Consider the following 10,434-nt stretch of genomic DNA (forward strand, 5'->3'; position numbering starts at 1 on the left):
TTTTAATGGGGTGATCAGGGAAGACCTCTCTAAGAAGGTGTCCATTAAACTGAGATCTGATTAAGAAGGAACCAGCAGGGATAATAATAATAAAGATTATTTATTTATTTGCCAGAGAGAGACACAGCGAGAGAGGGAACACAAGCAGGGGGAGTGGGAGAGGGAGAAGCAGGCTTCCCGCTGAGCAGGGAGCCTGATGAGGGGCTCGATCCCAGGACCCTGGGATCATGACCTGAGCCGAAGGCAGACGCTTAATGATTGAACCACCCCGGCACCATTATTTATTTAAAAAAACAACAATAATAATTTTTTTTTTGAGAGAGAGGTGGCGGGGAGGGGCAGAAGGAGAAGAGGAGAGAGAAGCTCAAGTGGACTTCCAGCTCAGCGAGAAACCTAATCCCATGACCCCAAGATCATGACCTGAGCCAAAACCAAGAGTCAGACATTGAACCGACTGAGCCACACAGGCGCCCCAATGCATATTTTTAAAAGGACGATAATAGGGGCGCCTGGGGCATCGGGCTCCCTGCTCAGCGGGAAGCCTGCTTCTCCCTCTCCCACTCCCCCCCTGCTTGTGTTCCCTCTCTCGCTTTCTCTCTCTGTCAAATAAATAAATAAAATCTTTAAAAAAATAAAAATAAAATAAAATAAAAGGACAATAATATTTATACTCTTAAAGCTCAGAAAACAAGAGAAAAGTGTATAGAATTTCAATGAATGGAAGCTGGGTAATCCAAGAAGTAATGTAAAACTGAAAGAAAATCTGGGCCAAATAAGCTAAACATGTTTTCTACAGACAATGGTCTTATAACTTCTTTAATCCACCAACTTACTATCAGTGAATCATCTCCTATTTATTTTTTAAAGATTCTTTATTTTTTTAAAAAGATTTTATTTATTTGAGAGAGAGAGACAGAGCATGAGCAGGGGGGAGAAGGCAGAGGGAGAAGGAGAAGCAGATTCCCTGATGAGCAGGGACCGGACGTGGGGCTCAATCCCAGGGCCCTATGATCATGACCTGAGCCGAAGGCAGACGCTTAACCGACTGAGACACCCAGGCGCCCCAAAACAACTCCTATTTAACTATAACTTCCCCAAGAGTCTCAATCCAAGTAGAAAAGTTTTTCTCTTTTGAAGGAACAAGAGATGCAGCTATTCCAGGCCTGACAAAGACACCTGCAGCTGCAAGACATCAGGCATGGCAAAAAGTGAAGCAGGTAGCACCTGAAACGAGACGCGGACATATAAAGTTTAACTTCACAAAATGGTCTTGAAAATATTTCACAGCACTGTGCAAATAAAAATCAAACTTATTAAATTACTTCATTAGCAAAAAAAAAATCACAGGAAAAATGGAATGTAACACTGAACTTTTCTTGGTATAATTTCTCTAAAGATATCTAGAATCCATATATGTTGGACGACTATACTGAAATGATGCTCACCTGGGCTTCAGACCTGAGGCCCTCTAACATCTCCCAAACGTACACAGAATCAGAGATGGAGAGCTGGAAGAAGTTGCCTGAGGCCCCCTAACATTTCCCAAATGTACACAGAATCAGAGATGGAGAGCTGGAAGAAGTTGCACACTCACCTGCCAAATGCCCCCTTTCAGGCAGATTGTGTGTAATCTTATTCTTGTTTAGTAGGTTAGGCAACTAGGCCCAGACAGGTTAAGTACAATCTTAGACAACAGGCTCTTAACTAGACCCTCTCTCTGACTTTTGTCTCTCCCTACTCCAGTATCACCACTCCGGGCCCATACACCTCCAATGGCTCCCCATCCCCGTGAACACTCAATGCACACTCCCAACCTGGCAAGGAAGGTCCTTCCCAACTTCCCCTGAACACCCAGGCCCCAAATACAGTGCTCACTTCTCCCTGCCTGGCTTCTTCCATGGTCTTCACCCATCTGCGACATTTCATTCAACCTGCCTTATCTCTCCTATAAAAATTCAACCCATCTTTCCAAGATCCATCTACACTGTCTCCCGCTTCTCAAAGCTTTTCTAGACCTCAGCAATGTGCTATGATCTCTCCCATCACACCTCTCAATAACCCACCAAGAACAACGTACTTGATAATTATCTTTTTGAAAATCTTATTTTGGAATTACTTGTATACTTTTCTTCCACTCACTGCAGACAGGACTGTGTCCCCCTCATCCTGTATCCACTGTACCTTATAAGTTCCAAAAACTTAACTATTTAGTGGAACTAAAGGGGCCGGTGTCACAGGGATTTAATGGGATGAGAAGGAAAGAAAAAAGAAAGAGGACCACTAGAACCTAGCCTTCCTACTATAGGGTTTAACTATGTTGTGACATTTGTCATATAATCAGTACTGGGCACAGTGCTGGCAAGCAATTGGCACTGAACAAATATTTGCTGCATCATCAAATGAATGGAAGATGGAAGAATAATCAAATGAAGTCATGTATAAATACAGTCACACCCTCACAATCCTTATGATATAGCTGGAGTTAAACAACCAATAAAAATGACACAACTAGTGAAGAACACAAGTCAGAAACCAAATGATGAAAGGCCCCTGAAAGCCTGGCACCAGGTCTAGGCTCTGACGCAAAATGCCCTTGGAAATTGGGACTCTTGCAGGGAAAAAAAAAAAAAAAAAGTGAAGATTTGAACCCAAGTGCTATAGAAGTCATCACATATCAGGTAAGGGAGAACCAGTTCTGGTGGGCACCAGTCTCCAAATACTAAGTGCTAACAGTTACTGAGCATCTATCACATGCGAGGTGCTGGTTTGTATGATCTCACCTAATCCTTACAACAGTGCACTGAGTAGATATTATTTATTATCCCCATTCTAAGGATAAAAGATTGAGACACAGAGAAGTTACAGTCCTAATTCAGAATAAAGCATTAACACTACAGTTTTAAAAATGAAAAAAAAAAGGCAGTAATTTTTTTTTTCCAAAATTTTACAACAAACTAACAAGTTCGTTGTTTTTAGGGGGTAGAGAGGAGTAGATCCTGTCATTATAAAAGGTCATTAAGCTCAAAATCTGACAGAGATGGCCAGGGTTACTCCCATTTATAAAAAGGATCTATGGGGCGTCTGGGTGGCTCAGTCAGTTAAGCATCTGCCTTCAGCTCAAGTCATGATCCCAGGGTCCTGGGATCCATGCTCCTGCCTCCAGCTCCATGTCTGGCTCTCTGCTCAGCGGAGAGCCTGCTTTTCCTTCTCCCTCTGCCAGATGCTCCCCCTGCTTGTGCTCTCTTTTTTCTCTGTCAAATAAATAAATAAATAAATAAAGTCTTTAAAAAAAAAAAAAAAGGATCCAGAGGGGCTCTGGGCAACACTTTGAGGAGGTCAATAAGCCAATGGACCACAAAGAGGCAACAAAGGTAACTTACTTAGACTTTGCTAACTCTTGACAATATTTTAACCCAAGGGTATTAAAAGAGAGAGACCAGGCCACCTGGGTGGCTCAGTCGGTTAAGCATCCAACTCTTGATCTCAGCTCAGGTCTTGATCTCAGGGTCATGAGTTCAAGCCCCAATGTGGAGCCTACTTAAAAAAGAGAAAGAGAGAGACCACGAGATGAATTTATTTATTTTTTATAAAGATTATTTATTTATTGAGAGAGAGAGAGAATGGTAGAGAGAGAGCATGAGAGGGAAGAGGGTCAGAGGGCGAAGCAGACTCCCTGCTGAGCAGGGAGCCCGATGCGGGACTCGATCCTGGGACTCCAGGATCATGACCTGAGCCAAAGGCAGTCGCTTAACCGACTGAGCCACCCAGGCGCCCTCAACTCTGTATCTTATCACATAAACAAAAGTAACGTCCTGGCCAGCTTGGCAATGCTCACAAAAGGCCAAGCCTTTTCCCAAAATGCCAAGATAACACGCGTGAAGCAAATACAAAAACAAATATATAAATAATGAGGAAAATAAAGTGCACAGATATATTTCAGCAATTTAAATCAAGGGCGGGAATAGCTGCCGGTGGATGAGATTGGAGGCAACCACAACTCCGCTAGGTGCAAACTGCAAACACAGGCAGCAGAAGAGAAAATCTGCAGTAAGGAGTCAGAAATAGAACATTTCTGCCCTCTGGGGGAGCAAACAGCTAGTGACACATCAATTCTGAGAATCCTTAAGGGCATCGAGATAAACAATGCGGCCATAATAATCTTCTTAATGCACATAACTCACGGCCCTGAAATATTCAAGGGCTCTTTCCTGTCTCATCAATTCAACGTAAACTCTGAGCCTGGGACTATATGTGAAGCCACCTGCTTTCTTCTCACTCTCATCTACACTCTTCCCTTTAAATATACTGTATTTCTGCCGAATCCTATTACTGTTGTTCCTCATTTTCCTCTGTGTTTTTGCTCTATTCTATCTGAAATGACCTTCCCTTGCCGACCACTCTTGGCATTTACAAATGTCCATCCCCATCACTTCCAGGCCTTCCTTATTCAGAATCTCAGCTGAAAGTAATCTCCCAGCAAGTACGCACAATACTTTCACTTTCTTAGAGCATGTTTCACTTTTTTACCTTCTATTACTTTTATACTACCTGTCAAGAGCCACGGAGAAAAGGTGTGGGGCCCTCAGAAAAAATGATCTGTACCTCCCATTCCCACAGCAGCAGAGTGCAAAATGGCTAAATATCTTCTCAGGGGAGTTTTATTGAAAAGCCATATTGTCCAACACCACTTCCTTTATGGACAGATAGCTGGCCAGTCCCCCGCCTATCACTGCTTCTACTTATCTGTAAATTAGTTGAGGGTCAGAGTTGTGTGCACACCTAGTAGAGCCAACTGTTGAAAGAAAGATACCCAGAGCAGACACTGCAAGAAGCCAGTATCCAAGCAACAGTACTGCAAGTATGAAGAGAAACTTGAATTCAAGTTTCCACATAGCAGAAAACAAGAGCACAATATCATACGGCCACTTCCGCCTTGTAGATTTTTTGGTTGTTTAATTCATAATTTAACATAGCCAACCATGGTCAAATATCATTATCTTAGAATCAAAAGTATAAGGTCCCCTTTTATGCTTGCAGAGTTAGCAAGAAAAAGTAAGTAAAATCCAACAAGAGTGAAACTATAGATAAATATGCACAAGGCATCTTGCTGATGCTATCTACCATAACTAAGTATAGTCCTTTGAAAACAGCTGGGCAGTAAACATCAAGACCCATCCACCATTTAACAGAAGAATGTGATTCAGAAGAAGACAAAATTCTAGATGTACAAAGATGCTGTTTTACAAGGGAAAAACTAAACAGTCTAAACAGAGAAATGCTTAATTATGATCAATACAAAATATGACATGCAGCCATTAGCATAATAAATATGGGCTATTTTTGAAAAAAGCAATAAAGTGAATATAGCTAAAGACTAAACAGGAGATCTAAGAAATTAAAATGCTAATGCATTAAGTGTTAGAGGCTGAAGTGTTTCCCCCCAAAATTCATATATTGAATTCCTCATCCCCAGGTACCTCAGAATGTGACTGTATTTGGACATAGGATTTTTAAGTTAACACAAGGTAAGTAGGGTGGGCCAGTCCTATAAATCTGACTAGTGTTTTTATAACAAGAGATTAGGATACAGACAGGCACAGAGGGAAGACTATGTGAGGACACAGGAAGACAGCTATCTCAAGCCAAAGAGAAAGGCTTCAGAAGAAACCAGCACTGCTGACACCTTCATCTTGGATTTCCAGCATCCAGAACTATGAGAAAATAAATTTCTATTGTTTAAGTCATTGTTGTACTTTGTTAACAGCAGCCCTAGCAACCTAATATAGTTAATATAATATAGTTAATGTGGCATGATTACAGGTAAAGATTTTTTTCTTCTTCCAATTTCTTCTTAAAATATTTTAGAGCTGGTTTAACAACAGTGGTTCTAGCATCATGAATTCCCTCTACTGACACTAATTTTCTCTCCCCTTACTCTATAGATGGTTGTTTTTAACACGGCCTCACAAAGGAAAGGGAGTGAGGATGGAAATTTTCAGCTTCACGATGCTGGAAAAAAAAAAATGCCAATACCATGGTTTTTACTCCATAGCAAACCACCCTAAAGGAGTGGATAACCATGAATTCCAGAAAGCCACTGCCCTGAGCATCAGAACAGATGTTCCTCCAATGAGAGATAAGAGTTAACCAGCTCATCTTCTGGAGCACATCGGTCCACCAGGGAGGCTCTGGAATGTCCCTAATGCTGCAGTGCCATTTAAACACCACATCGAGTTAGCTAAGACACCTCAAGATTCTAGCATTCTAACCAAAGAAAAGAGAGGATATTTTAGGACATGGAAAAAGATTCTGATCAGAGCCTCCTGAGGGTGGAAAGAGGGGTGGGAGAGCAGGAATGCTGCCTACTTTTCAGCTCTGCCAGGAACTCTCCATATTCCAGGGTTCAGGGTCCATTAGTATGGTACAGGCCAGACGAGGAAAGGCAGAAACAGGTCACCAATATCCTAGACACAGAGGAGTATAACCAGGAAGATCCAGGAGGAAGCTTGACAGGGGCGGCTCAGTAACATTCTGAAGACAGATGAGAAGGAGGAGAGCAGAGCAAGACTAGCAGGCAGAAAGAAATTGGAGAGAGCAAGACTGGAAGCCGATCATACTTGGAGATTCCACTGTAGACAGGGCTCTCTTCTCTATTTCTCTCCTCTCACCTTTCTCCCAGAGGGAGAGGGCTGAGGGCTGTGTGAGACGTGATCTCGAGAAACACAAATGATGTCCTCAGGGTGGCTCACAATCCTGGGGGTGGGCTTTAGGGCTGCGGTTCCAGTCTTAAGGGCAGCCTAGCAGGAAAAGGTCAAAACTCAGATATGGATCAGAGAATTGACACCAAGGAGTCTTGGGTTTGACTATCTGAACATGGCAGGAGTCTGGTCACCAGACCTGTGATATAAGAGTAGATCGGGTACTTACAGCAAGTCTGACTTGATGCTGATCACCTGAGCAATCTCACTAACACTGTTTCTTATTGATCTGGCCTACCTAGTGTGTATTAATTAACAGTAGGTGCTCAACAAATGTTTCCTGAATGAAAGAGTGAATTAATTAAAGGAAAAATAAAATTTACTTAGTAGCAATAGGCTAGCTTTCACAGCCTGGGATGTGAGTGGAGTAAGGAAACACCACTGTGGCATGTAGATAGACAAAGACAGGGAAAGTTATGTCGTTAATGTGCCCCAAGTGCCATAAAAGCATGTCAAGGCTGCCTGAGTCACCCATGTCTGAGCTGAGATGGCAGGTCTAGCTCAGAAAACTGAGGTAATCTCAGCCCAACCCTATCTGGACCAAGCCCCACTCAGGCCTCTGCCTTCTCTCTGGAAAAAAAGGAGAAAGAAACCAGAAACAAATAAATGAGAAAGAGAGGTTTTTGTTGGAAAACCACACCAACACTCATCTCCCCACTTAAGTCCCCACCTTCATTATCCTGGTGGGTACTCAGAAATTCCTTTACTCTTAAGAACCTCAAGAATACTTCCCTAGGAATGCTGAGGGCTTATTGCCAATTGTTTTAAAGTAGCGGGATGTAGTAAACAGCCATATATTATATGACTAAATAGTAGCAATGACCCCTAGCATAATGAAGTCTCAAGATCCCAAATGAGAATAAGAGGAGTCCACATATATCTAATGGAATCAGCCACCTACAAAAGCCTTCTTTAAGAAAGAAATTATTTCAGGGTCTCCAAGACTACCCACACATACACAGTTGTACTCATAGCTAAATTACAGTAAATTGTATTACAGCGAATTTATCAGCAAGAGAAAAAGACAGGTGGACTCTGGAGAAACCTGTGCATAGGCTTCCTCGTGTTCTCTCCCTCCTGTGAAGGTATACACCCAGCATGCTCCCTTCTACAGCAGCAGACAATATAGTAACATGTATGTTATGTTTGTACCTAGGGAAGTCCATTAGAGACATAGCATGCAAGGTTTTTATTGATAGACACAGGCACAGTCTGCTTAGCAGCCATCAAAACTCCAGATTCCCAGGAGGAAAGCAGGCAATCATATTGTTTGTTAAGAGTCTAGGCACAATGAACCACCCTTATCAATTAGAAAATGGAGGGAACAGTTCAAGTGTCAAGTTCCCAGATGTAAGCCAAGGACCAACCTTGCAAGCAATCCCTTCTGAAGATTGCAGCCTCAGGCTGGCTCTGTTAACTCTTTTCTAAAGTGATTTGTAAATGTTGCCAATGAAACTGAAATATCTCCCAAACTAAGAGATAGTATTGGGAAGCTGCCAACCTAAAAGCTATATTAATGAGTTGTGAAACTTATCCTAATTTTGACAACTGAAGCAGTTACTATAAGATACAAAGCTAACAATGTTGCAATTACAGAATGTTCTTGTGATTATGGAAGAAGACTGAAGAAGGCCAGTTGAGCTTAAGGTGCATTTCTCAGAATTACTGAGTGGGAAAGGGTGCCCTGCTAGAGCTGCAAGACTGTCTTCACCCAATTCCCTACAATCTCTTCTCTCTTGTCCAAGTCCAGCAGGCAAACTTCTGATATGCTTTTTAGTCCTCCTACTAAGAATAGAATGTGCTGACTAGCAGGCATGAATTTGATTTGATAAGCCAGCACTGTGATCCATTAGTCAGGCTCATTCAATGATAACAGTTCTCAATCATTACGTACTCATGTGTCATTTTATTGATCTTCATAATACTCTTAACAAGTACTGTCCTTGTATTTTGCAGGAGAAAGCCAAGGTTCAGATTGGAGAACTGACATACCCAGAGTCACACTAACGTAAGCAAATGATACAGGATTTAAATTCAGGTGTTCCTATCTCTAGAACTCATATACTTTCCATTCTTTTGAATTCCTCCTTCAATTAGAAGTCAAGTTGGCATCAATTTCCCAGGACCTCCTCATCCTGCAGGTAAGTGAGAAATCAGACTTAAGAAATAACAAAGCCAAGGACACTATGCCAGAGAGCCTAACAGCATTTCAGCCTCACTCCTCACCAGAGCCACAAATCTACTCTTTTACATATATTTATTTTATTTATTTACTTGATAGAGCGAGCGAGCACAGGAGGGGTAGCAACGGAGGAGGAGGGAGGGGCAGGCTCCCCACCGAGCAGGGAGCCCCACGCGGGGCTCGATCCTAGGACCCTGGGATCACGACCCGAACCGAAGGCAGACGCTTAACCATCTGAGCTACCCAGGCGCCCCCATAAAACTACTCTCAACTGCAGCAGACAGGTCTCCAGTCTCCACCACTTTTCTCCTACTCTTAGACAACAGATCTCTTTTCACCTGCCAAAAGCTGTATGAAAAAAGAATCCCATCCTTGGGGCGCCTGGGTGGCACAGTCTATCGAGCAGCCGGCTCTTGGTGTCAGCTCCAGGCCGGATCTCAGGGTCGTGAAATCCAGCCCAGCACCGGAGTCCGCTTAAGACTCTCTCCTTCCTCTGACCCTCTCCACCGTGCACACGCAGATGCGCGCGCGCTCTCTCAAATAAATAAATAAATCTAAGAAAAAGAAAAGGAAAAGAAAAGAATATCACCCCTTCAGTGCTAACATACTATGATACTATAATTCTCTGCCCACTGACAGTTCATTCCCCCTTCCCTGCCACTGTCCCTTCTTCAAAACAATCTCTTTTACCCAGTCTAACGCCCCCTCTAGATTCACAGAAAAATAACGCGCGGATTTGCACTTCAGAAAGCACTTTCAGATGTACTATTTCATCTGCCCTTCACAACAATGTGAAGCGGGAAAGGTAGGTAAGCACCCCCATTTAACGAGAACAGCATGTCTCCAAGGTCACGGAAAAAAAAGCAGAGGAAGTCGGGAGCAGAGCCCCAGGTTTTGACTCTGGTCCTCCGCTCTTCCCACTGCTTCTCCCTGCCTGCCGCCCCCGCCCTCGACTCAAACCCAGGCCTGTAGCTCACGTCCCTCCCACGCCACCCACCCGCAAAGTCCCCACCTGCCCTGTCCACTCCTTGTCCAGGCCACCCCCATGACCCCCCCTCTCTTCACCAGCGCCCTCCGCCCATGGGCCTCCTCACCCCGCCAGCTCCCTCCGCTCATGTACCCCATCCTGTCACAGGCAGCTCGAAAGCCCCGCTCGGCCTCCCACAGACCCTCGCCCCGCCTACCGCTTCGCCACCCCATACCCCTTTCTCCTGTCAGCCTGCGGCCCGAGCGGCCAAGGCTACCTTCTCCAAAGATGCCGGTCTCTGCACGGCCAGGGAGCGGGCCAATGACAAGACCGTGTTGAAATAGAAGCCCCGCGAGGCGCTGGAGCCGGAGCCGGAGCCGCCGCCGCCGCCGCTACCGCCGCTGCTGCCGCCTCCGCTTCCCCGGGCCGCGGCCGCCGCCATCATCGCGCGCGCGGCGGCGCTGCCCGCGGGCTTCCCGCACCCGGCCTGCGAGCGCCAGAGCTCACGGCGCAGGCGCGGCGGCATC

At 44.4% G+C, this 10,434-nt stretch overlaps 1 protein-coding gene across 3 annotated transcripts in view; it reads right to left on the minus strand.

The window, feature by feature from the left end:
• The window catches only part of PI4KA (phosphatidylinositol 4-kinase alpha), a 112,344-nt gene extending 101,952 nt beyond the window's left edge, over positions 1-10,392 (minus strand). Inside the window, exon 1 of one of the 3 annotated variants that reach the window (XM_035723881.1) lies at positions 10,185-10,392. In XM_035723881.1, the coding sequence (XP_035579774.1) occupies positions 10,185-10,352 (168 nt within the window). In that variant the 5' untranslated portion in view covers positions 10,353-10,392. Of the gene's footprint in view, positions 1-9,278; positions 9,460-10,142 lie in introns of those variants that run through there. The other 2 variants (XM_035723879.1, XM_035723878.1) reach the window with 2 other exon arrangements.
• Positions 10,393-10,434: the final 42 nt, after the last annotated feature.

The sequence above is a fragment of the Zalophus californianus genome, chromosome 14 (assembly GCF_009762305.2).
Source record: "Zalophus californianus isolate mZalCal1 chromosome 14, mZalCal1.pri.v2, whole genome shotgun sequence".
Classification (NCBI taxonomy): domain Eukaryota; kingdom Metazoa; phylum Chordata; class Mammalia; order Carnivora; family Otariidae; genus Zalophus; species Zalophus californianus.